We start from the raw sequence: 27005 nt of genomic DNA on the forward strand, positions 1-27005 counted from the left end.
AGCGCCAGTCTATTGCTGGGTGGAGAGTAGAACTTGTAAGTGATGAACTTGAATATTTAGCTGAAGAGATTTCTAAGTACAGTGTGGAAGGTGCAGTCTGCTTTCTCCTTGCTGCTTATAGTAAAACGCAAGAGGAAAGAGACTGGAGTGATGCAGCTACAAGCCAAGGAATGCCGAGGACTGCCAGCAACCACCAGCAGCTGGGAAAACACAAGGGAGGATCCCCCCTGGAGCCTTCAGAGAGCATGGCTTTGTCAACACTTTGAGTGTGAACTCCCAGAACTCTGCAGCAATAAATGTCTCTGCTTTGAAGCGTCATAGTTTGTAATAATCTGTTAGAGCAGCTCTAGGAATCTAGTCTATCACCTTTCTCTTTTCCTCTACCTTTTCCCCTGCCTGCTTTCTGTTCCTCCTAACGGCCTAAAGACTCCTCTCCTGCATTACATGGTCTGAGCGGTGCAAATTGACTAGAATGTGCTCTTCTGCATCCCCTACCCACACGTCTGGCCCAGATGGACCATGAAAGTCTCAGTGATTAGAGAAGTTGTGGCTTTCTCAGGAGTTTAGCTTTGAAATTCTCTGGAGACTCTAGCTTTTTGTCAACAATTTACACAACACTGTCAACTGAAAAAAGTGCACAACCGAAAAGTTGAGAATTCTCTTTTATTCCGCAGACTTTCTGAGGACTTGAGGCCCCGGAGGCAGCCCCTCAGCTAGCTCTGAGCGACCACTCCCAAGACATAAGAGAGGAGCCTGGTACTGGATCTTTACAATCGACACGGCGCTTTTCTCCAGCACAATCCAGTGTCAGTAGATCGGCTTCACTCTGTGCGGGTCAGCGGACCCAAGTTTGCTTCAGTAATAGAAATCATCTGTCACGTAAATGCTATTAAAAATGCATTTGCCTAACTGTATTTTCTTTAATTTGCTTTTCTATATCAGTGAGAAGATTTTCAACGAAACTGAAATTTAAGAGTTCTGTGTTTTAGAACTTTAGGGTTTAATTTATCATGCCTTCAAAAGCTTGCCTACGGTAGGTACTCAATAAAGACCCTCTTTTAAGTGCACAGGTTAGACCAAGAGCAAATCTCTATTGTCACTGTTATTAGCCCCTGAATATTAGTTCTTAGTTTTCCTTTATGTTGTACAGTCCCAGGTAACACTATCAGTTTCCTTTAGTTGGTTTAATAAATATTTCCTGAGGGGCAGGTCCATAAGCTCTGTCTTATATTGCCACACAAGGGAAGTAATCCCCAGTGAAACATGTCTATCCTACAATATAACTAAACAAAAGCGATGTAACCGTCTTATATAAAGCCTATTTACATATACCAATTTTTATTAACTTTCATCTCAGTGTTATCATCTTATACCTTTACCTTTAGTTTCCATTAGGAGCCAATCAACAGGTCTTCTCCTCTCTGGGCTCAGACCTAGGTGGTGGCGACATGGCTAAATGCACCAAGAAGGTCAGAATGGTGGGTAAATACAGGACCCATTATGGTGCCTCCCTCCGGAAAATGGTGAAGACAATTGAAATCAGCCAGCACGCCAAGTACTCTTGCTCCTTCTGGGGCAAAATCGAAATGAAGAGACGAGCTGTGGGCATTTCCCACTGTGGTTCCCGCATGAAAACTGTAGCTGGTGGTGCCTGGACCTACGACACCACTTCTGCCGTCACAGTAAAGTCAGCCATCAGAAGACGGAAGGAATTGAAGGACCAGTAGAAGCGCCACCATTTGAAACATTGCTAGCCTACAATAAATGGGTTAATTTATGTAACAACAACAACAAAAACAAAAAACAAGGCTTGTTCTTACAAGGACTCCTAGAAGTTTTTTTTTCTTTTTATCCCCAACCATTTAATCTATTTTGTATAAAAAGACTCTGGGTCCCCAGGGACTTCCCTGGTGGTGCAGTGGTCAAGAATCTGCCTGCCAACGCAGGGGCACAGGTTCGAGCCCCGGTCCGGGAAGATCCCACATGCCGCAGAGCAACTAAGCCCCTGAGCCACAACTACTGCCCCGCGTGCGCCTAGGGCCCGCGCTCCGCAACAAGAGAAGCCGCCGCAATGAGAAGCCTGCGCACCGCAACGAAGAGTAGCACCCGCTCGCCACAATTAGAGAAAGCCCGCGCACAGCAGTGAAGAACCAATGCAACCAAAAATTAATTAATTAAAAAAAAAAGACTCTGGGTCCCCAGAGAGGAGTTGAGCCAAGGGACCCAGGCCCTGTTGTCAATCTTTAAACTTGACTAACTGGCCTAACTGCTGCCTCAGGTAATCGTTGTTCAGGTATCTCAGTGTAATTTTCCTTCTGCCCTTTATATAGAGAGATATATTATAGATATACATATTTATTTATTTTAAACTGGGGTAAATAGAGTGGACTTGATTGGGGCCTTTTAATGTTGGGGACCAGTTGGGGGGGTCCTTTTGGACCATCCAACCTTAGGTCATGTTCTATCAAAACCTTTTCCTTTAATCTTATTAACATTCATTTTATTTACCCATTTTTAAATACCAGTGATAGGGATAGAGTAGGATAGTTACACAGGTAGTTTTAGAAATGCCACTAGGGGATTATAGATGGAGAGGGAACTTTAGGCAACTTTGGGAGACCACTCTAAGTTAATGATCACTCAGGAAAGCTATTGGAACATCATGAAACAAAGCAGGCTTGCTGAACAATAAAGCCATATATAAAAGCACAAGATATTCAAGGTCAGCAAGATACTGATCCTTAGGACCAAGTGGAACGGAGCAGAACGCAGAACCCTGAAGTGCCCCCCCCCCCCCAACCAGACTGTAGCCATGACATAAGCTGCTCCATCTTGAGCAGTACTGAATCTAGGGCCAGCACAATTCCAGGAACTGCCCTCAAGAGAACGCGATTAACATTATTGCTCATAATAATCTATATCTTTGTGGACAGCCAAAGAATTGTAGCTTTTCTGCTCATATATGTAAACAGGCAACTAAAATTGTCAGCAAAGAGGTGCTACAGACCCATCATGTCAACATCTTCCACTCTGAGAGGATGGCACCCTATGTCAGCATGAAGTTATAGAAGATGAATCTTTGCCCCTAATCCCATAGAAATGGAGTGATCTTTAACAGTGGGGAATTGAAAGCAGCTCTTTCGCCGCTTTCCTGTTTGCCCATTTCCATTCCCCTCTAACCTTAAAATAACCTAATTATAGGAATGAGATCACTAGGCAATTTAACCTAACTCCTGACTTGAGCTCTCCTGAATGCACACCATGCCTCGTCTAACCTGTTGAACCTTTTCCTAGATTAAACGAAGAATGAAGAATTAAGTAGCTAAGGAATGACCAGCTCTCTGCCCCCAGTAGCCTCCTAGGCAATCCTGCAGGCAGATCACACAGGCAAGATAATATCTAAAGAGAGAGCCAGCCAGCCTGCACACAATGGAGAAGGATGCAGAACCCAACTTCTTGCTTTGATGATTCACTGAGATTCCTGTCCCCCATTTTTCCCTTTAAAAACTGTCATGGCTGAGCAGAGTCTTCGGAATTGGTTTCTGGACATGAGTCCACCTTCTCTCCAGATTGCCAGTTTTTCTGATTAAAACACTTTTCCTTTCTACTGACACTTGCCTTTTACATTATTGGCTCCTGAGCGGCTAGCAGCTGAACCTGGGTTTGGTAACACAAGGACAGGAATATAAGGGAAAGGTGACATTCCAAAGCAGAAGACCCTCATTATACTGAAACCTGAGATGACTTAACATATTTGAGTATATGTTGCCACACTTCTGCTGATCTGAATAGCGCCATGACAGTCCTAGTTTGATCGTATAGGGTCAAAAACACCCCCGCCCAACGTGAAAGAGGAGCTAATGACGTAAGCATGACATCTACTCAAAGAATGAGGAAGAAGGTGGTCTTCTCTCCCTCCCCACTTTTCCTTTGGTTATAAAAATGTAGCCCATTTAGTTCTCGGGCAGAGCCCTCTTGCTTGCCCACTTGTATCCTTCGCGAGGGTCCTATATTAATAAATCTAGTTCTTACCTGTCACATTGCTTCTTGCTGAATTCCTGCTGCACCGAGACATGAAGAACCTGAGCTTCATTAAGTCCTGAGATGAGTTGTGCAGTTTCAGTTGGAAGATTGTGGGTTCGAGTCCCAATTGAGGTGTGCGGTTTCACCAAGAAAACATCTGTTTATAATGAGAGCTTTCTAAAAATTTACCGATTTAGAAGTTTTTCCAGTTTCAAGGATCCATCATCTGGCCATTAATGAGATACAATATTAATAGTGATTCAAACCAATAAGATGCAAGAGGCTTCCCCACAAGAGGGTGCAAAGGATGCACCTAAAAAAGATCCAGAGGGTTTATTCCCCAAAATAGTCTAAGAAAGTACAGGCTGATGCAACAAAGGTTAAGATGGCAACAACAACAAAAAAAGAAAACCCTGAAAGTTGACACAGGCAAAAGACTGCTCAGAATCCAAGTCTATTTGATTGGCTGCTAAATGTGCACCTATGGGTACCTTTTGGATGGCAGAGACTATAACAGGAAAGAGCCAGTTCTGACTCCATGTTGGATCTGTTTCTTTGCCTTTAGCCTTTGCTTTTCGTTGCTTTTGTGACTATAATCATACATAATGGGCTGCTTCAGGGAATCCTACCCACCTGTGAAGGGCTGCAAGACAGAAGAAATTAATACATCCCCTCCCCGAAGCTGGCCATTCCAGGAGATGTTTTGCAAGACTGACGGCCTTTTTTCTTTATTTCCTCCCCACCTCTCCCTCTCTATTCTGCCTTTTTATTTACTTCCCTCTCTGATTCTATAAAAGAAGCTGGCATCCAGACCCCGATAAGATGCTTATTTTGAGACACTAGTCTGCCGTCTTCTCAGTCTGCCGGCTTTCCGAATAAAGCCGTATTCCTGGCCTCAACACCTCGTCTCAGATTTATTGGCCTGTCATGCAGCGAGCAGAGCAAGCGTGGACTCCGTAACAAGACCAAGTCTTCAACACACAGGTGTACACACCGAAACGCCCAAAGATCAGGTAGAACATTGACATTTCAAAGGCACAGGAAGAGAAGTGCCAGTCCCCACTTGAAGGGCTTTTGTTTCTTTAAGGTCAGAATACTGAAAAGATGTTTCTATTAAGCGGGCTTTTCTAATTTAACTGTGTAGGCAATAAAAGAGCCCCATCTTAGCCATTTTAAGGGTGAGAGTTCCTTTAATTTCCAATTCAGTAGGTACTTATAAGTATGAGCTCTGTACATACATGAATCTGGCTGGAGTTTTAGTCGGAGGTTGGCTTTCTGATGCCCCTCATTTTTGTGTGAGAGAATCTATTTCCCATTTTAAAGTTGAGCTTGTTGGGGATAAAATTTACTAGTGTGCTTTTATCCTGACAAATTCTTGTGAAGATAGCCAATTTGAGGAAAGATGTCAGGTCAGCCTCTTATCAAACCATTCGTCCTAGACCACTCAGTATCCTTCCAGCTGAGCAAATCCCAGTGTTTTTCAACCGGCTGCCCTAGTATCTTTCATCTAGAAGGGGTCACTCCCCAATATCTTTGAATTGGGGAGCCAGGTAAAATCACTGCCAAATTAAACTCAAGATCATCAATTAATAATTGGGAGATCCGAGAACCAGGAGAGACTCACGCAAATTCGTCTGGACCTTCCCAGGAGGCAGGTGGGCACAAGAGGCCTCTGCTGGTACCAAGGCTCTGGTTCCTCGTAGAGTTCAGATGGAGAGAAATTTGCTCTGGGGCGCTTTGTGATCGGTTACCAAAACTGTCAACTGAAAAAAAAAAAAGCACCACCTAAAAGTTGAGAATTCTGTTTTATTCGGTCGACTTTCTGAGCACTTCAAGCCCAGGAGGCAGCGTCTCGGCTGTGAGGGACTGCTCCTGTTGAGGATGGAGTAGGATAGTTACACAGGGAGTCTTAGAAATTCCGCTAGGGGATTAAGGGTAGAGAGGGAACGTTGGGAGACAACTGTAAATTAACTATCACTCAAGAAAGCAATGAGAACATCATGAAACAAAGCAGGTTTGCTTAACAATAAAGTCATAAATAAAAGCATGAGAGAGATATGCCCCAGGCCATTACGTGAAGAAATGAGGCCTGCCTCCTGCTGGTCGACATCAGCAAGATAATGATCCTTAGGACATGCACCTCCGCACATACCAAGGACAGAAATATAAGGGAAAGGTGACAGTCCAAAGGGGAAGACCCTCACCATATTGAAATCTGAGATGATTTAACATATTTGAGTATATGTTACCACCCTTCTGCTGATTTGAATAGCGCCGTGACAGTCCCAGTTGGACCATATAGGGTCAAAAACTCCCCCACCTGGTGCAAAGGAGGAGCTAATGATGTAAGCCTGCCGTCTACTCAAAGAATGAGGAGGAAGGTGGTCTTCTCCCCCTCCCCACTTATCCATTGATGAGAAAAATGTAGCCCACTTAGTTCTCGGGGCAGGCCCCTCTTGCCTGACCCTTGTATCTTTCACAAGCATCCTATACTAATAAATCCACTTCTTACCCATCACTTTGTCCCTCACCGAGTTATTTCTGTGCCAAGACATAAAGACCCTGAGCTTCATTAAGTTCTGAGATGAGTTGTGTGGTTTGACTCCCAACAGGTAAGAGAGGAGCCAGGATGTATAGGAATTTTGCAAAAAAGAACAGGTAGTCAGAACTTGAAAAGATTACTGTTAACTCAAAAAAAAAAAAAATCAAGACAACAAGTCAATGAATTTAGTGCTTTTCTCTATCTGAGAAGATGCAAGAGTCTGGGCTCATGGAAGTCATTCCTTTGATATGCACCTTAGCTGTCTAGGGCCAGTATCCTGCTCTCTGCCATCCTGAGTCCCCTCAGGGGACACGGTTGGGGGTCTGCAGTGGCTGGGGGCGCGGCAGCAGGCGGCCTGTTTGTCTCCATCCTGAGTTCCCTCAGACTCACCGTGGGGGTGGGGAGGGCGGTGGTCGGGGCTGCTCGCCTGATGGCCGTGGCATCCTTTGTTTGCTGACATGGCAAGCAACATTTTTCATTCACAACACCAAAATAAAAACCCAAAAACTGTTGTTTTTTTTTTAAAGAGAAGCTGAAGGAATCAAGGCCTGGGAGTGCCATTTAAGGTCTCCTAAACTCTTAAGGGGAACAGGCTGACTGCCAGGCTATTATGAGCTCAGTGAGTTCTAAGACCACCTGCCTTACATCATGTCCCAGTCCCACCACCAAGAGCCCAGCCCACACTTTTACAGAATACCAAATTCACACAAAAGAATCGTTTTATCTAAAAAAATAAGAAGAGGAGGACATTATCCTTTAAAATAAGACAAAGCAAGCTTTAATGCATTGAAAGGTGTGGAGGACTTCTCCCGAGGCTACACTGGCGGTGCAGGATTTCCGTCTCTGTCTGAGTGGCTTAGCAGCATTTAGCAGCCTCCTGTGAGCCCATGACACTTGTCTCGTTCCATGAGACTCAGTCGTACACTCTCATATTAGCATATGGGCACCAGGTCTCTCAGTTAACATACGAAATGCAGACAGTGAAAACGTAGGTGGGTCTTGATTCTGTCACTAGCAAGATCTATGGTTTGGGGGAGAAAAATATTACCCCTCTGAGCTCATTATCTTTACAGATGGGAAGATAAGGAAGTATTACTGAAGTCAGATGCCTATTGTGGAATCGTATCATACTCTAATATCTGGGCCTTGCCCAACCAGAACAAATCCCCAGACTCTCCCACTGGCACGAATCATGAACCCTGGCCTGCTTACCCACACTGCTTCTCAGATATCGGTTGGTTATAGTTATAAACTTCCAGCAGTGGCGCAGAAAACAGCGCTCCTAAAAGGGAGACCACCATGTGGGGGGGAACATTCCTGAGGCTCTTGGCTTCAGGGGTTTGGGGTGAGGGACCAATATTAGTACCGGCCCTCCCCTCCCAGTGTTCTTGAGTTCCGAGGGTCATCAGAGCAATGGATGGTTACAGACAGTTACATATATCAGCTTTATTTACCGCTTGGCTCCAATAGCCAAAAAAGCAGTCAGCAAGGAAATGGGTTTTTCACCCACAGTTTTCTATTTCTCTCAGGAAACCCACAGTTCCCTTTCTTCTTTGCCTACCTAGATTTCTTAGTCCCACACCTCCAAAGCCCACAATGTCTGCTTAGAAATCCCCTGGATTCTTAGCCATTCCATGATCCTAATGGTGGAAGAGCCCGATTAAGAGAACAAGAACTGGGAAAGAATTTAGAGGCTGCCATAGTCACCCGATAGCATTCAATAACTTGCTTTCTTTCTGCGGTTTGTAATTTGGTTTGCATAATTTCTGCTATGATTTTCATTTCTTCCTTTTGGTTTCAATTTGACAGCTTTTGTTGCTTCACTTCAATCCTCTTGTAAAGACAATGTTCTTCAGTGCTTTCTTACTAATGATGGGTGCTATAAATAAAACTTTAACAAGGGGTAAAGGAACAACTGCAATGTACACCTCAGCATATCACAGCAGAAACTTCTTTTTGTTTCCCATAAACCCCTAGATTTTCAAGAAGTGGGCAAGAGGATGTTCTATTGTACATTCACTTGTGCAGAGAAAAACCCACATCCTGCCTCAGCTGCCGCCATTTCCTGTTTGCGCCTCCTCACTACTCTGTCTTATTCATCACTTGAAATTGTGGTCATAGCACAGGCTAGAAAGGCTAGGTTACGGGGTCCAGGTCCCCCTCTTGGTACCTGCTGAAGTGTTCAGAAGGGATGAGAGGAGAAAGGCTAGGCCAAGGAGAAATCTCACCGTGGAAATTGCACTGAACTCTCCTTAGGATCCTTTTCAGACCCCTCCTCAGGCTGCCCTGGCCTGAGGATGAAGTGAAATGGTTTTCCTGTGAGTCTCCAAACCCACAGCAGGGCCTCATTGAAAGCAGGTCCAGCAGTCAGCACTTTTGACTTCAACATGAACGAAACAAAATAAGCTCTGCTCTAAACTGGAATAGGTGTGTATGGAGGTTGCTATCTTTCAAAATCCTGACAATGAAGTTCTCAAAGCCTAAGTAGCTAATAAACAGCTGAGCAGCCTCATTGCTTTTGACTGTTGCTTATCGTGAAAAAAATATAACTTGAAAATGGTACTTAAATGACTCATTTCTAAGCTTTGAGAGGCCGCACGTGACTATTTGGAAATATAAGGAGACACTAACATTTTTCTTATCCTCTGTCAGTATAACTTGTTTGCCTTTAGTGGAAAACCAAGGATTCCAGATAAAATAGCAATCTGGAAGACAATGGCAGCTGCCACTTAGGACCCTGTTAGCTATATTTCATTCAACTACAATAAAGAACCACAAGAAGGGGAAACTAAACTCTACAAAACCCATGCACTCAGCAGGAAGGAAGAAGAGGGGAGCTAGCAACGTGGCCAAAGTTTAATTTAAACTAATGACAAGGTGTCCAACTCCAGAAAGAATTTTGGGAAGCCCTGCAAGCTTTTTACTGGTGAAAAACCATAACCAGTGGAAATTCTCTTTTAAAGAAAGCAAAGTCTCTAGACGTTGTCCTAAGATCATATAACAAGTGAATAGACATTTATTTTAAAAAAGTCTACTGAATCTGAGTAAGAACAGTGAGAGTCGTGCTTGAGCCGTGACCCACTTTTTCCATTCCCAACCCATCCTCTGCTCAGCTTGAAGGAAACTCCATTCTAGGCAGGGGTAGCCAAGATGATGGGGCCCCCTCTCCCCTCAGCTACCCAGCAAGAATATAGTATAGTACCAACAGGGCCAGGCTGGCCACATTTCCCATCCCCTCCAACACTGAGCTGCAGAGACGAAAGTTCTGGTGAGTGCAGCCAGCAGTACCCTATTGCTCCTCTATTCATAGGGCAGACACTCTACCCTAGGCATGACAGGCCACAACTGCCCACACTCCAGCTCCCTCTTAAGATAGAGGTTTCATGCTAGGAGAGGCAAGTTGAGAAGTCCAGAGGCTACCATCCCCTGCTCTGGGTTTGGAGCTGTGGCTCAAAGATTTTGTTCAGGATGAAAAGAAGTTCATAATAACAGAAAACTCTAAAGCCCTCCCCAAAGGAAGCAATTATTTGAAATAGAGTGTAGGAAGTTCAAGTAAAAGGGTATTTTTTTAAAATTTTTTAAATTTATTTATTTATTTACTTATGGCTGTGTTGGGTCTTCGTTTCTGTGCGAGGGCTCTCTCCAGTTGTGGCAAGTGGGGGCCACTCTTCATCGTGGTGCACGGGCCTCTCACTATAGTGGCCTCTCTTGTTGCAGAGCACAGGCTCCAGACGCGCAGGCTCAGTAATTATGGCTCACGGGCCCAGTTACTCCGCGGCATGTGGGATCCCCCCAGACCAGGGCTCGAACCCGTGTCCCCTGCACCGGCAGGCAGATTCTCAACCACTGCGCCACCAGGGAAGCCCAAAAGGGTATTTTTGAAAATGATAAAGATTTTAATGGTAAGCAATTTAAAGGAGACTGGTAACACTGTGAGAGTCATAAGAGAAACCATAGGCCAACATTTTTACCAGCAAGAACCAGAAAAATAGACAGGTAAGAAAAGTCCTTCTAGGGCCAGAGAAAACCTGAAAAACTGGCCATGAAAACTACCCCTGCAAAGGAAACCAAATTTAATTAGACCAGACTGTGGAGCAATTTATGCTCATGAACCTCATCAAAAACTAGAGTGCAATCAAATGGCAGTTAGTAAGCCTAACAGCTGGTGTAATACCAACAGAGACACACAGATTAGCAAAGAGATTAGGGAAACAGACATTCGGAGAGAGCACTGCCAAAACTTTTCATCCCAGGTGACTGTGTGAATGCCAAAGTCTGTACCCTCTGAGGAGCAACATCAGAGATTCCACACTGCGGGGGAAATAGTCTTCACCAGAAGAGTCTAGCTGAGTCACTAAACAAATAGGGAACAACAGCAAATCAAGCCCCAGAAAAGCAGGAGGTGAATCAATATCCAGAGTTGCTACACTATATTACCTAAAATGCCCAGTTTTTTAACAAAAACTACAAGACATACAAAGAAACAGAAAAGTATGATCCATGTACTGGAAAAAGTCAGGCAACAAGAATTGCCTGTGAGAGGGCCCAGATGTTGGATTTGAAGACAGAGCTTCAAAGCAGCAATTATACATATATTTAAAGAGCTGAAGGAATCACACTTACAGAAATAAAGGAAGCTATGATGACAATATCTCATCAAATAGAGAATGTCAATAAAGAGATAGAAATTATTTTTTATAAAAGAACAAAATAGAAATTCTGAAGTTCAAAAGTAGGACTGAAATTTTAAAATTTACCACAAGGGCTTAATGACAGATTTGAACTGACAGTAGAAAGAATCAATGAATTTGAAAATATAACAATTATAAACATATGAACTTAGCAACTGAACCCTGAAACACATGAAGCAGAAAATGACAGCAATCAAGGCAAAATAGACTATTCAACAGTAATAGCTGTAGAGTCCAATACCTGACTAAGAATAATGCATAGATCAACTAATCAGAAAGTCAAGAAAGAAATAGAAGATATGGCCAACACTATAAATCAACTAGATCTAACACAAGATACTCCACCCAGCCACAGCAGAATACACATTCTTTTCAAGTGCACAAGGAATATTCTCCTAAATAGATCATTTACAAGGCCATAAAACAAGCCTCAATAAATTTAAGAGGCTTTAAATCATACATAGTGTGTTCTCCAACCAAAATGGAGTAAAATTAGAAATCAATAAAAAAATTGAGAAATTCAGTAATATGTGGATATTAAACAACACTATCTTAAATAACCAATGAGGCAAAGAAAAAATCAAATGGGACATTATAAATACTTTGAGATGAATGAAAATGAAGAGACAACATAGCAAAATTTACAGAGCTAAAACAATGCTTAGAGGAAATTTTATAGTTGGAAATACCTACATTAAACAAAGAAGATCTCAAAACAATAATCTAATATTTCATAATAAAGCAGTAAGAAATTAAGAACAAACTAAATGTAAAGCAGCCAGAAGAGGGATATAATAAAAGTTAGAGTGGAAATTAATGAACTAGAGAATATAAAAACAATATAAAACAATATAGAAAATCAACAAAACCAAAACTTGATTCTTTTTTTTTTTTTTAATAAAACAAATATAACTTTATACGTTCATAACCACACTAGGCATTATCATGACTGATGGTGTTATCCAGCTTGCTCTAATTTGGGGCAATAGTTATACATAATTCTTGAAATTCACTGACCATTTTCATAAAAACATTATGAAGTTTTAATTAAGAGTATATAAATTTTCTCTTTCCTGTCTTTATTCACAATCTCTACATTTACATACATCCTCAGTGAGTTACCCTAACTCCAGGTCTTTTATTACTAAGAGAACCAGCACAGTTCTATTTGCCAGTGGCAACATCCTTAAAAGTTAATGAATAACTGATTGATAGATCACCAACAGGTTTTGACCTAGTTCCTTCTCCTTTAGAGCAAAATGAACTTTCACCTAGGTGTAAATACCCTTCAAACAACTCCTTCAAAAGCACTCTAAACAGCCATTTCCATTTTAATAGTCGGGTGAGGATTGTAGCCTTCAATCTGAAAGTCTTCAGCCTTGAAGTCATCAATTTTCTCAACTTTTCGAAGGATTCTGAGCTTGGGGAAAGGCCTTGGTTCTCGCTGAAGCTGAATTTTCAGCGGCTCAATGTGATTCAGGTAAATGTGTGCATCTCCCAAAGTGTGTACAAAGTCACCTGGCTTCAGGCCCGTGATGTGTGCGATCATGCAGCAGGGCGTAGCTGGCGATGTTGAAGGGCACACCCAGGCCCATGTCTCCTGACCTCTGGTACAGCTGGCAGGACAGCTCACCGTTCACCACGTAGAACTGGCAAAGGGCGTGGCACGGGGGTAGGGCCATGAGAGGGAGATCTTTTGGATTCCAAGCACACAGGATGATTCTTCTGTCGTCAGGGTTGGTTTTGATTGTGTCAATCACTTTTTGCAGTTGATCTACTCCTTGATCTGAATAATCTGAATCCATATCTTTGTATTCGGCCCCAAAATGCCTCCACTGAAAGCCATAAACTGGGCCTAAATCCCCTTCTGCTCTGGTGGAGAATCCCAGGCTGTCCAAGAAGTCTCGGGACCCATTGGCATCCCAGATTTTCACTCCCTTGGAAGACAGCTCCTTAGCGTTTGTGGATCCCTTGATAAACCACAGCAACTCCTCCGAAACACCCTTGCAGAAAACACGTTTGGTTGTCAGCAGAGGAAATTCATCTCTCAGGCTGTAGCGCGCCTGCATGCCGAACACCGACAGGGTGCCGGTGCCCGGGCGGTCATCCTTCCGAAAGCCGCAGCGGAGGATGTGCTCGATCTGCCCCAAGTACTGCAGCTCCCCGTGCGGCGGCGGCGGCCGCGACTCGGCGCCCTGCTCCCGCGCGGCGGGCGGCGACGTCAGGCGCAGCAGCTCGGAGCCGGCGGCGGGCGTAGCGCGGCAACAGGCGCGGCAGCTGGGACGGGACTGCAGCTGGCACAGGACTCCAAAACTTGCTTCTTTGAAAAGATCAACAAATTGACAAATCTCTAGGTAGTCTGGCCAAAAAAATATGGAGGAAAATTAAATTACTAAAATCCTGAATGAAAGAGGAAACGCTGGTACTGAGCTTACAGAAATAAAACAATTACAAGGAAATATTATGAACAATTTTATGCCCCCCAGATTAGGTAACTTAGATAAATGGACAAATTCATAAGCTATCACAACTGAATCAAGAAGAAATAGAAAGCCTGAATAGACCTATAACACATAAAGAGATTCAATTAGTAATAAAAAATATTACTACAAAAAACAAACAAACAGGGCTTCCCTGGTGGCGCAGTGGTTGAGAATCTGCCTGCCAATGCAGGGGACACGGGTTCGAGCCCTGGTCTGGGAAGATCCCACATGCCGCGGAGCAACTGGGCCCGTGAGCCACAACTACTGAGCCTGCGCGTCTGGAGCCTGCGCTCCACAACAAGAGAGGCCGCGATAGTGAGAGGCCCGTGCACCGCAATGAAGAGTGGCCCCCGCTAGCCGCAACTAGAGAAAGCCGTCGCACAGAAACGAAGACCCAACACAGCCAAAAAGTAAATAAGTAAATAAATAAATAAATAAATAAATAAATTTAAAACAAAAAAACAAACAAACAAAACACCCAGGCCCAAATGGCTTTACTGATTAACTCTACCAAACATCTAGGAAGAATTAATAACCAATTCTTCACAATCTCTTCCAAAAAAATAGAAGAGGACAAACACTTCTCAACTCACTCCATGATGCCAGTATTATACTGATATCAAACCGGAAAAAGACATCACAGTAAAAGAAACTATATACCAATATGTCTTATGAATATAGATGCAAAAATCCCAACAAAATACAAGCAAAGAGAATCCAGCAATATATAAAAAGGCGTGTACACCATGAACAAGTGGAATTTATCCCAGAAATTCAATATTGGTTTAAGATCAATTAATGTAGTAAGCCATATCAATAGTATAAGGAAAAAATGATCATTTCAGTAGATTTAGAAAAAGCATTTGAGAAAATTGAACACAGGTTCATAGTAAAAGCACTCAACAAACTATGAAGAGAAAGAAAATTCGACAACCTTGTAAAAGACATCTGTGAAAATTCTACAGCTAGTACCATACTTAATAATGGGACACTGAAAGCTTTCCTGCTAAGATTAGATATAAGACAAGGATATCTGCTCTTGTCACTTCATTTCAACTTGGTACCAGAGGTTCTAACTAGAGCAATTAGGTAAGAAAAGACACTGTTCAAAAATGAGGTGAAGAGGGATGCAAAGATGGTTCAACATCCACAAATCAATCAATGTGACACACCACATTAACAAAATAGAGAATAAAAACCATATGATTGGAACAGGATAGAAAGCCCAGGGATAAACCCACGCACATATGGTCACCTTATCTTTGATAAAGGAGGCAAGAATATACAGTGGAGAAAAGACAGCCTCTTCAATAAGTGGTGCTGGGAAAACTGGACAGGTACATGTAAAAGTATGAAATTAGAACACTCCCTAACACCATACACAAAAATAAACTCAAAATGGATTAAAGACCTAAATGTAAGGCCAGACACTATAAAACTCTTAGAGGAAAACATAGGCAGAACACTCTATGACATAAATCACAGCAAGATCCTTTTTGACCCACCTCCTAGAGAAATGGAAATAAAAACAAAAATAAACAAATGGGACCTAATGAAACTTAAAAGCTTTTGCACAGCAAAGGAAACCATAAACAAAACCAAAAAACAACCCTCAGAATGGGAGAAAATATTTGCAAATGAAGCAACTGACAAAGGATTAACCTCCAAAATTTACAAGCAGCTCATGCAGCTCAATATCAAAAAAACAAACAACCCAATCCAAAAGTGGGCAGAAGACCTAAATAAACATTTCTCCAAAGAAGATATACAGATTGCCAACAGACACATGAAAGAATGCTCAACATCACTAATCATTAGAGAAATGCAAATCAAAACTACAATGAGATATCATCTCACACCGGTCAGAATGGCCATCATCAAAAAATCTAGAGGGAGATGCAAGAGGGAAGAGAAATGGGAACATATTGTATATGTATAACTGATTCACTTTGTTATAAAGCAGAAGCTAACACACCATTGTAAGGCAATTATACTTCAATAAAGATGTTTAAAAAAATTAAATTAAATTAAATTAAAAAAAAATCTAGAAACAATAAATGCTGGAGAGGGTGTGGAGAAAAGGGAACACTCTTGCACTGTTGGTGGGAATGTAAATTGATACAGCCACTATGGAGAACAGTATGGAGGTTCCTTAAAAAACTAAAAATAGAACTACCATACGACCCAGCAATCCCACTACTGGGCATATACCCTGAGAAAACCATAATTCAAAAAGAGTCATGTACCACAATGTTCATTGCAGCTCTATTTACAATAGCCAGGACATGGAAGCAACCTAGTGTCCATCAACAGATGAATGGATAAAGAAGATGTGGCACATATATACAATGGAATATTACTCAGTCATAAAAAGAAACGAAATTGAGTTATTTGTAGTGAGGTGGAGGGACCTAGAGTCGGTCATACAGAGTGAAGTAAGTCAGAAAGAGAAAAACAAATACAGTATGCTAACACATATATATGGAATCTAAGAAAAAAAAAAAAAAAGGTCATGAAGAACCTAGGGGCAAGACGGGAATAAAGACACAGACCTACTAGAGAATGGACTTGAGGATATGGGGAGGGGGAAGGGTAAGCTGTGACAAAGTGAGAGAGTGGCATGGACATATATACACTACCAAACGTAAAATAGATAGCTAGTGGGAAGCAGCCGCATAGCATAGGGAGATCAGCTAGGTGCTTTGTGACCACCTAGAGGGGTGGGATAGGGAGGGTGGGAGGGAGGGAGACGCAAGAGGGAAGAGATATGGGGACATATGTATATGTATAACTGATTCACTTTGTTATAAAGCAGAAACTAACACACCATTGTAAAGCAATTATACTCCAATAAAGATGTTAAAAAAAAAACCCAAAAAAACCCCCATATGATCATCTCAATAGATACAGAAAAAGCATTTGACAAAATTCAACATCTTTTCATGATAAAATCTCTCAGCAAACTGGATACAAAGGTAACAAACCTCTAATAATAAAGGTCATATACAATAAGCCCAGAGCTATCATAATCAACAGTGAACAGCTAGAAGCTTTTCCTATAAGATCAGGAAAAATACAAGAATGCCCACTCTCACCACTTCTATTCAATATAGTACTGGAAGTCCCATGCAGAGCAATTAGGCAAGAGAAAGAAATAAAAGACATCTAAATCAGAAAGGAAGAAGTAAAATTGTCTCTATTTTCAGATGACATGATCTTATATATAGAAAATTTTAAAGACTCCACTCAAAAAATGTGATAAGTAATAGGCAAATTCAATGAAGTTGTGGGATACAAAATCATATACAAAAATCAGTTGCATTTCTAAACACTAATAATGATTTATCAGAAAGATAAATTAAGAAAATTATCCCATTTACAATAGCATCAGAAAGAATAAAACACCTAGGAATAAATTTAAGAAAGGAGGTCAAAGACCTTTACATGAAAATTATGACACTGATAAAAGAAATTAAAAGACACAAATAAATGAAAATGTATTCCATGCTCATGGATTGAAAGAATTAATATTGTTAAAATGTCCATACTACCCAAAGGTATCTACAGATTCAATGCAGTTCCTATCAAAATTCCAATGGTGTTTTTCAGAAACAGAAAAATCAATCCTAAAATTTGTATGGAAACACAAAATATTTCAAATAGCCCAAGCAGTCAGAGAATGACAAATACTGTATGATATCACTTTTTTATGTGGAATTTTAAAAAGCCAAATTCATAGAAGTTGAGAGTAGAATCGTGATTACCAGGGGCTGGGAAATGGGAGAAATGGGGAGATGTTGGTCAAAGAGTACAAACTTCCACGTAGAAGATGAGTAGGTCTGGGGATCCAATGCACAGCACAGTGATTATAGTGTAATTCTGTATTATCTACTTGAGAATTGCTAAGCGAGTAGATCTTAAATGTTCTCACCACCAAAAAGAAATGGTAATTATGTGTTGTGATGCAGGTGTTAGCTAATGTTATCGCAGTAATCATTTTGAAATATAAAAGTGTATCAAATCAATACATCATGCACTTTAAACACATACAATGTTATATGTCAATTATATCTCAATAAAGCTGGAGGATATGGGGAGGGGGCAGAGTGGGGGGGAGACCAGGTGGAGTTCAGTGGGAGTTGGGTTCTTCACTAAAGAGCTGGCAAGAATGGATGAACATCAGACCCCAGCCCATTAGCTTCAGATGAAGTTAATCCCCTCACTACATATGTGGAAAGTCAACTCCAGAAAGTTGAAGTGAGTTAGGCAAGATCACATGGGTTGTTAATGATGTAACCAGGTCCAGGGCCTGTGTCACCAAAATACTTCTCTCCACACAATGATTGGCTATTTTACTCACCTTTCTCATGACCCTCCTAAGAGGAGAAACAGTCACTTGAGTTGGAGGTACCAACAGAGATGGCTAGGTTAAGCCCTGTATAAAAATTTTCTGTCTTCTACCTGCTGTCCTATTTTTTTTTTATCATTTTTTTTTAATTTATTTATTTATGGTTGTGTTGGGTCTTCGTTTCTGTGCGAGGGCTCTCTCCAGCTGCGGCAAGCGGGGACCACTCTTCATCGCGGTGCGCGGGCCTCTCACTATCGCGGCCTCTTGTTGCGGAGCACAGGCTCCAGACGCGCAGGCTCAGTAATTGTGGCTCACGGGCACAGTCGCTCCGCGGCACGCGGGATCTTCCCAGACCAGGGCTCGAACCCGTGTACCCTGCATTGGCAGGCAGACTCTCAACCACTGCGCCACCAGGGAAGCCCTGCTGTCCTATTTTTAATAGCTGGAAAAGCTCTCCTTTTCTTTCAGAATGATGAGACTTTGCGTGTGATGTTCCTGGCAGATAGGACCACTTTGGTGGCGTTGTCCACTCTGAGGTTCATTCAGAAATTCCTCTCTTGGGCTTCCCTGGTGGCGCAGTGGTTGAGAATCTGCCTGCCAATGCAGGGGACACGGGTTCGAGCCCTGGTCTGGGAAGAGCCCACATGCCGCAGAGCAACTAGGCCCGTGAGTCACAACTACTGAGCCTGTACGTCTGGAGCCTGTGCTCCGCAACAAGAGAGGCCGCGATAGTGAGAGCCCTGCGCACCGCGATGAAGAGTGGCCCCCGCTTGCCGCAACTAGAGAAAGCCCTCGCACAGAAACGAAGACCCAACACAGCCAAAAATAATAAAATAATAAATAAATAATAAATAAATTTTTAAAAAAAGAAGTTAAAAAAAAAAAAGAAATTCCTGTCCTCGGGAAGGAGACCCTCAAGAGACCATTTCATCTTTTAAAAAAAAAAAAATGCCTAAAAAGCAAAAGACAACTGGCAATAAGATTGTTGGTCAAAGGTCAGAAACAAAACGAGGCTTCAGAAACCTAAAATGCTCTTCCCCACTGAGGTTATAGACCCTGCCAGGGACAAGATGCTGGTGTCACAGGAACCTCTGGAGAACAGTACCATAGCCCAAAGCAGGGGGTGGGATTCGCAGTGACAACATTGCATACCCACCACCTCACTGGCCAATGTTTCTGTCTCTTTAAGTCATCACCACTGGGCCCTCCCTCCCTGAGCTTCCTGAGCTCTGAGGTCTGAGAGGCACAGAGACTTCCTCCATGTGTGGGGAGGAAACGGCCCACTGCACCCAGAGTCCAAGGGCAGGTTGGTAGGTCAGGAGCTTCTTGGAGCCAGCGTTAGAGCCTGTGACCAGTTCTGCAGGAACGGTGAGCACAAGGGAAAAGGAGCCAGCCTGGAACAGGACCTGTGGGGATCAGAAAGAGCTCTGCCTGGGCGAAGCTGGCTGGGTGAGCGGCTGCATTCTAGTGAGTACGAGAAAGGAGAGCAGGCTCTAGAGACGGTAACTCCACGTGCCGAGGTTTGTAAGGATGCTCTGAGTGTCAAATACAGTAAGTTCAGAAGAACCGCTAAGCATCTTCTCCCGCTCTGGAGTGCACACACTCTTCTTTGGGACTAAATTCTCTCTCCTTCCCTACTCCCTTATTAACAAATAAGAAAGGTATTTGCTAGGACTAATGCAGAAGGCAATGAACACTCCCCAAATGCATATGCAGCAAATGCAAAAGATATTCCTGGGGACATATAAGGGAAGCTAACCTCAGAACAAGTTACAAAGTGAAAATTCTGTATATATCTGAGCTGAACCCTCCTAAAAACCTCCACTCTCCTTAGCACTATCCACAACAGTGCAAGAGACAGCTAAGGTTATGAACTTGGTCCTCACCCCTTGCTCTACATGATCACTTGAACATCTGCTACCCACCCCAAACTCAGCTCTGTGGACTGCTCCGGTGTCAATTAAGGGAGTTTGTTGATTTCTAGACACAAAATAACGAATCACATTATGTGATTTACCCCTGGGGTAAACTTTACAGAAAGCTTTGGGCGGGGTGTAACGGGAGGCAGCGGCAGAAGAGTTACTGCAGAAACACCGACAGCTTTGGCTTGAGTTCTAGGCAAACCTGCCATCTGAGTCCTTTGGCCAGAGACAGGTTATTCAGCCAACCTCTCCCTTTGCTCTTGCTTCATTGTTGGTGCCAGTAGGGGGAGAACACAGTTACTTGTAGGAACCAGGTGGGCGACATGAAGAGGTAGAATTTGAAATGGATGTTGAAGCACAGGACAGGACTCAGGCAGAAATGTGTGGTGGGATGAATGGTCCTAGGAATGAACGCACGAGGTGGCTTGGAAAAGGCCCTGAAATCTGCTGTTTGTGGAGGGGCTGACTGGGGAGGGGATTAGGTGGAAATGAGGCTGGAGTAGACGGAGGAGAGACTGTGCTCTCGTGCTCAGGCGCTTGTGTGATCAGGCAAACTTGACCACAGAATGTTTAATTGTATTAAATAATGTTTGAGTGGGTATTTTACTTCAAAAAGCCTCAGGTTTGAGGGCAAGGACATCAGGAGTTAGAGGAGAGTATCCCCGTCTCTCCAGCACACAGATCATATTTAGACTTATTTATTTACTTATTTTTTACTGAAGTATAACTGGCTTACAATATTATATTACTTTCGGTATACAACATAGTGATTCTACATTTTTATAGATTATGCTCCATATAAAGTTAATATAAAATATTAATTAACTATATTCCCTGTGCTGTGCGTTACAGTGGTGTGTCTTAGTTATTTCATACCTAGTAGTTTGTACCTCTTAATCCCCTTCCCCATCTTGCCCCTTCCCCTGCCCCTCTCCCCACAGGTAACCACTAGTTTATTCTCTGTATTAGTGAGTCTGTTTCTGTTTTGTTACATTCGTCTGTTTGCTTTATTTTTAAAATTCCACATATAAGTGGAAACATACAGCATTTGTCTTTCTCTGTCTGACTTATTTCACTAAGCATAATACCCTCCAGGTCCATCTGTGTTGTTGCAGATGGAAAGATTTCATTCTTTTTTATCCTTTTTTTATGAGTAATATTCCATTATATCTATCTATCTATCTGTATATATATGACATCTTCTTCATTCATCTGTTGATGGACCCTTAGGTTGCTTCCATATCTTGGTTATTATGAATAATGCTGCTATGAACATTGGTGTGCACACATCTTTTTGAATTAGTGTTTTCATTTTCTTTGGGTATATACCCAGGAATGAATTGCTGGATCATATGGTAGTTCTATTTTTAATTTTTTGAGGAACCTTCATACTGTTTTCCACCGTGGCTGTACCAATTGACATTCCTGCTATCAGTGTACTAGGGTCCCCTTTCTCCACATCCTCGTCATCACCGGTTGTTTCTTGTTTTCTGATAGCAGCCATTCTGACAGGGGTGCTCCGTGCTTCCTGTACCTGGATATCTGTTTCCCTTTTCAGGTTAGGAAAGTTTTCAATTACAATTTCACCAAATACATTTTCTACCCCTTTCTCTCTCTTCTCTTTCTGGGACCTCTATCATGTGAATGTTTGCACACTTGACTTTGTCCCAGAGGTCCCATAAACTAGCCTCATTTTTTTAAATGTGTTTTTGTTTTTGCTGTACTGATTGGATGATTTCCACTAGTCTGTCTTATGTGTTCTTCTACGTCGCCTAATCGGCTCTTAATTCCTTCTAGCGAAGTTTTCATTTCAGTTACCGTATTCTTCAGCTCTGACTGGTTTTTGTATTTTCTAATTCTCTGCTGAAGTTCCCACTGTGTTCATCTGTTGTTTACCCAAGTTCAGTTAGCATTTTTATTACTATTGCTTTGGACTCTTTAGCAGGTAAATTATTATCTCTGTTTCATTAGGGTTTTTTTTCCTGGGGTTTTATCTTGTTCTTTCATTTAAAACATATCCCTTTGTTTTCTCATGTTGTTTGACTTTCTCTGTTTGTCTCTATGAAATTAGGTGAAACGGTTACCTGTCCAGGTCTCAAAGGCATGTCCTTGTGGGGAGCTACCCTTTGCAGTGTGCCTGTCACCAGTGGCTTTGGTGGGAGAGCTGGACGTGAAGTGAGCGGGGACTGCTTCTTCTCCCACAGTGTGCTGGCGGCCACCGCCTTGGTGGGAAGCAAGGCTGGAGCCAGAGGGCTAGAGCCAGAGCCGGGTGCCAGCCAGGGCTTCTCCTCGGCTCAGGGCTAGTTGTTAGCCTATTGTGGGAGGAGTCAAGGACCAAGGGGCTGGGCAGGAGTCCTAAGGGAGTTGGGCTTCCTCCAGATGCGATGACAGTCTTCACCTTGTTTGGGGGCGTGGCCAGGGCCTGAGAGCTTGGGGCTGCACTTCTGAGCTGCTTCTACTTTTTCCGCAGTGTGTACCCCTTGGTTAGAGGCAGGATAGAGAGCCAGAGGGGTTGGAGCCGCACTCCGGAGCCCTCTCTGCTCCTTCCCGGGTGCACACATGCCCACTGGCAATGGCGGCCTCGGCCTTTGTTGGGGGCAGTGCTGGAGCAGTAGGGGCTTGAATGGGAGCCTGGAGAGGGCTGGGAGGTGCCCTGGGGCAGTCCCGGCAGGCTGGCCGGAGCACCAGGCAGTCTTCAGTGTACTGCCTCTGCACTGGGGCTGCGAGCAAGCATGTCTGTGCTCTGCAAGACCAGAGTCTCAGTGTCTTACAGCCCTCCAGCGAGCCCTACTGATTTTCAAACCAGCTAAGGGGGCTCATCTACCCAGTGTCAAGCCCAGGCCTGCGGTGCCTAATATGTGGCTCAAACCCCCCACTCCCCAGGGAGGATCCCCAAGCCTGGGATAGCCCCCTCCACTTCTAGGTCCCCACTAGGGATTCAGGTCCCAACCAGATTGCTTCTCCTCCCCCTGTACCAGACTCCATGTGGTTCTTTCTTTACAGCCTTGATCGTAGAAGAGCCATTTTGCTAGTCTTCAGGTCATTCTCAGGGAGAGTTTCTCTATACATAGTTGTAGCTTGGATGTGTTCATGGGGGCAGGTGAGCTCAGGGTCTCCCTCCTCCCCCTTCTGGATCCCACCTCCTAGACATAATAGGACGAGCCAAATCTTGTGGTTTTCTGAGCACAGAGTCAGGAGCTCTCCAGAGCAGCTTGGGAAAGATGTCTGTTTTCTGATTTCCAAAAACAAAATTCCAATTTTCTTCTTGTTTCCCAGGCCAACAACCCTAAGGTAGGTCCTAAGTCAGTGAGCAAACTTTCTTGTTCTCAGGGTTTTCCAAAGCCCCCCACCCCACCCCCAGCTGCTGAATCTCCAGGGAAAACTTATTTTCCACAACCTACGTCACTGACATAGAATTACCTGGGAAAATGAACATCAGAAGCTTACTCATTGACATAGAATAAGTGTTGTCATGTCCCCTCTGCTCTGTGCATTTCGAGGCCCTGAAAAGACAGCACAAGCTCACCAAGTGTTCTCACAGTATCGTCCCAACCACAGACCAAGCTCTTCCACTGTCTTCCCTAAATTCTGATGCTCGGAGAGGGCAGGAACTATGACATTTTAACTGTGGTGTCACCAGCTCTTTGGACTTTGCCTGACACATAGTAGGTAGTTTTACCTATGAATGAATGAATGAATGAATGAGTGAACGAATGAAAGACTAAATAAATTGTGTTGGGGACCCTTTCAGGGAATCATGAGAGGACAGAAGACAGCAAGAGATGAAGAAAACGCCTATGGTAAGAACATGCCTCACAACGCGTGTTTGCCCCCAGGTATGAGCTCCGGGTAGTAAGGGGGACGGGCTATCTCAACACTGAACAGGGAGAAGCCCCAGAGGTTTCTCGATGCTGGGATGAAACAGCAAAGAGCCCTGGGGCTGGCATTTGACCTAGATCTCTGCCCCTGACCTGCTGTGAGATATTGAGTTCTTTGACTAACCTGCACCTCCGTCCCCAAGGTAAAATGAATAAACCTCCTCTGATCGCCACAGAAGGGGATGTAGAGGGAATCCAACTGTACACTAGAGGGAACATGATTCACCAGGTAGAAGGTGTTAGGGAACAAGGATGGAGGGTTAACCAGGTATCTTATTAGGCAGCAGGTTTAAGAGAGAGGAGAGGAAGAGGAGGGCAAGAGGGAGGGAAGAAGAGATGGTCTCATCTTATCCTCCCAACAGCCCTATGAAGACAGCGCTACATTATTGATCCCATTTGTGCAGAAGAGGTTTAGCACTTAGGTTAAGCAGCTTCCCAGGGTTACACGGCTGGCAGGGGTTGGGCTGTGATTCAAACCCAGGGTGTGGGACACCAGACAGCCCTCACGGCCAGGCCCACGGCCCCTCCTGCCTTTCTTCAGTGGCAGGGTATCTGGGAATGTATGGCAGAGGCTACTGAAGCTGTCAAATAGGGAGCAGCTCTGCGCAGTGTGGATGACAGGTCATGTCACACGAAGCAATGGCCTGTATTATACAGGGGTGTCCTCTACAGAAACGTTCACCAGGTGCTGGAGCACCTACAGGTGCATGTGTGACGTCAAAGAGGGAAGAAATAGACGGGTAGAGATCCCCCCGGAGCTCACAAATCTCCGACCAGGGCACTCAGTAAAGGGTTGGTCCGAAAAGCAAAAGTCGAAGCACTCTGTTCTCCTTTGTCCAAAGGCGTCCAGGGGACCCGGGCACCAGGATATGTGCTTTCAGGTTCGGGAGCTTACACATCATTGGTGCTCACAGGTGCAGAAGCCGACGAGTCTGCCCTGCAGGAGCCCAGGCTGCGGCTCCTCCTGGCTGGGAGGTCAGGGACTGGGAAGAGCGCCACGGGAAACAGCATCCTGGGCCAGAAGCGCTTCCTCTCCAGGCTCGGGGCGACGTCGGTGACCCGGACCTGCGCCGCGGGCAGCTGCAGGTGGGCCAAGTGGGTGGTGGAAATCATTGACACCCCGGACCTTTTCAGCTCCGAAGTCTCCCAGACAGACCCGGGCTGCGAGGAGAGAGGCCGCTGCTACCTGCTCTCGGCGCCGGGGCCCCACGCCCTGCTCCTGGTGACCCAGCTGGGCCGCTTCACGGCCCAGGACCAGCAGGCCTGGAGGGGGGTGAAGGCGCTGTTCGGGGACGGCATCGTGACGCGCACCATCGTGGTCTTCACCCGCGAGGAGGACCTGGCCGGGGGCTCGCTGCAGCATTACGTGCGCGACACCGGGAACCGCGCGCTCAGGGAGCTGGTGGCCGAGTGCGGGGACCGATTCTGCGCCTTCGACAACCGAGCCGCCGGCGGGAAGCGAGAGGCGCAGGTGATGGCGCTGATGGGGCTGGTGCAGGAGCTGGTGAGGGACCACGGCGGCGCCGCCTACACCAACGACGTGTACAGCCTGGCGCAGGCCCTGGGCGGCGCGGACCCCGCGGAGAGGCTGCGCAGGGTGGCGGAGCGAGTGGCCGTCTGCGCGCAGAGGCGGCGGGAGCGCTGGCCGCTGGCCTGGCTGTGGCGGTGGCCCAAGGCGCCGGGGACCTGGTGTAAGCTGGGCGTGTGCACCCTGCTGGGCGCCCTGGTCCTGCTATACATGCAGATCTCCAGGCACCAGCCTGACGCCTTTGGTGAGATCAGTCCTGACAGACTGTAAATAACACTTTGACCCATCCACTGATAATTACCTTCATCCTTGGTGCTCTGAACCTTCAGCGCCCACATCTCTCCTTTCCTCCCTCACCTCGCCTATTCTACGAATTTCAGAGTCCTGCCAGGTCCCATCTCCCACCTGAAACCTTCCTATGAGCTCCCCCTTTCCCAAAGCCAAACAACCACAGTTAGTTTTGCCTATTTTCTACTGACCTCAGACTGCCTTTGACTGTCTCCTGTCATTGAACTGTCTTCACCCATGAAAGCAGATGAGGAGCCTTTGCCCTCTCACCCCCTGGACTCCCGGCAGGACCAAGGTTAGAACCACCACAGAGCAGAGTCTGAGTACATACTCATTTGCTTGAATTGAACTGAATGAAAGAAATAAATGTACTGGACAATCACATTGTGTTAAATGAAATCAACATTTGTAGATGTTTGTTCATCTGCCTTTTTATATGCCCACTGAGCAAAGATCCAACTCTCTCATTCCTGACCCCACGTACAAAAACCTTGCACCCACACACACTCAGGTGTGTGATCATAAGGAGAGAAGACATTGGTGCACGCCTGCCCCTCTGTACCTCAGCAGCTTGAATGCAGATGCTTCTGCAAGTGCAAGGAGACTATCACTGGAGACTTGATTCCCTAGGGGCCATTGAGGTCCTGCAGAAAGTCTCCTTCCAAGGAGGAGTTTTCTCCCTGGCTTACACACTCACAGGGTAAGCAAGGATATGATTTTTCAATTCAGAGATAAATTAAAAATTTTAAGCAGTTTGGTGATTTTTCTTTTATATGAATCTCAAAATAAAAGGCAAACAGGTCTTTGTGGGCTGAGAACTGGTGACATGATGGTGGGGTAGAGAGTCATCTCTGTCCCATGAGTATCTGGCAGAATCAGCTCTCTGGTGCAGGTAAGTGAGACAGGTTAGCCTGTGTGGTCAGTCCTAACTGTGCCTCCTTCTCTCTTCACCCACACTTGCTTTGTCCCCGACACCACCGTCTTCACACACCAACACAAGCTCATCTCTGACACAGCTATGAAATTCCAGATCTCCCCCCTACAGTATCCTCTGCCCATTGCCTTCACAGCCAGAGATTCTCAGGTTACTGATGACCTCAGATCACTAAAGAGACATGTAAAAAGGGAAAATAATCTGCAACAGCTGAGCACATCCTGGAAAGCGGGGCCCACAACCCCTACATGGACACCATTGCAAACGTTAACAGGAACACCAGTGCCAAATGCTGAGGCTTGAAATTTCCTCAGCCAGAAAGGTCATTTTGGTTTAAGGGGTTGTGTGCAGATCTCAGCAGAGGTCCT

The 27005-nt window shown here is 44.5% G+C and overlaps 3 protein-coding genes across 6 annotated transcripts; 2 read left to right on the forward strand and 1 right to left on the reverse strand.

Moving 5' to 3' along the window:
- Nucleotides 1–1448: 1448 nt before the first annotated feature.
- On the forward strand, nt 1449–1785 carry LOC118901306 (60S ribosomal protein L37a-like). The gene has a single exon (XM_036864492.1). The coding sequence runs from the start codon at nt 1449–1451 to the stop codon at nt 1725–1727; it is 279 nt and encodes a 92-aa protein (XP_036720387.1). The 3' UTR covers nt 1728–1785.
- A 10490-nt stretch (nt 1786–12275) lies between these two features.
- LOC118901166 (thymidylate synthase-like) lies at nt 12276–22570 on the reverse strand. The gene is given in 4 exon segments (XM_036864256.1): nt 12276–12806; nt 12808–13615; nt 22094–22231; nt 22408–22570. Coding segments are annotated over 4 exon segments (1347 nt in total). The 3' UTR covers nt 12276–12568.
- LOC118901325 (GTPase IMAP family member 1-like) lies at nt 19365–26085 on the forward strand. 4 transcript variants are annotated; one of them, XM_036864528.1, is made up of 3 exons: nt 19365–19607; nt 23761–23809; nt 24730–26085. In XM_036864528.1, the coding sequence occupies exons 2-3, from the start codon at nt 23767–23769 to the stop codon at nt 25683–25685; spliced, it is 999 nt and encodes a 332-aa protein (XP_036720423.1). In that variant the 5' UTR covers nt 19365–19607; nt 23761–23766; the 3' UTR covers nt 25686–26085. The 4 variants fall into 4 exon arrangements, with proteins under 4 accessions (XP_036720423.1, XP_036720419.1, XP_036720421.1 ...); XM_036864524.1 differs by having other exon boundaries at nt 19365–19554; XM_036864526.1 differs by having other exon boundaries at nt 19365–19554; nt 24802–26085.
- Nucleotides 26086–27005: the final 920 nt, after the last annotated feature.

Source organism: Balaenoptera musculus, chromosome 9, assembly GCF_009873245.2.
Source record: "Balaenoptera musculus isolate JJ_BM4_2016_0621 chromosome 9, mBalMus1.pri.v3, whole genome shotgun sequence".
NCBI classification, from domain to species: Eukaryota; Metazoa; Chordata; class Mammalia; order Artiodactyla; family Balaenopteridae; genus Balaenoptera; species Balaenoptera musculus.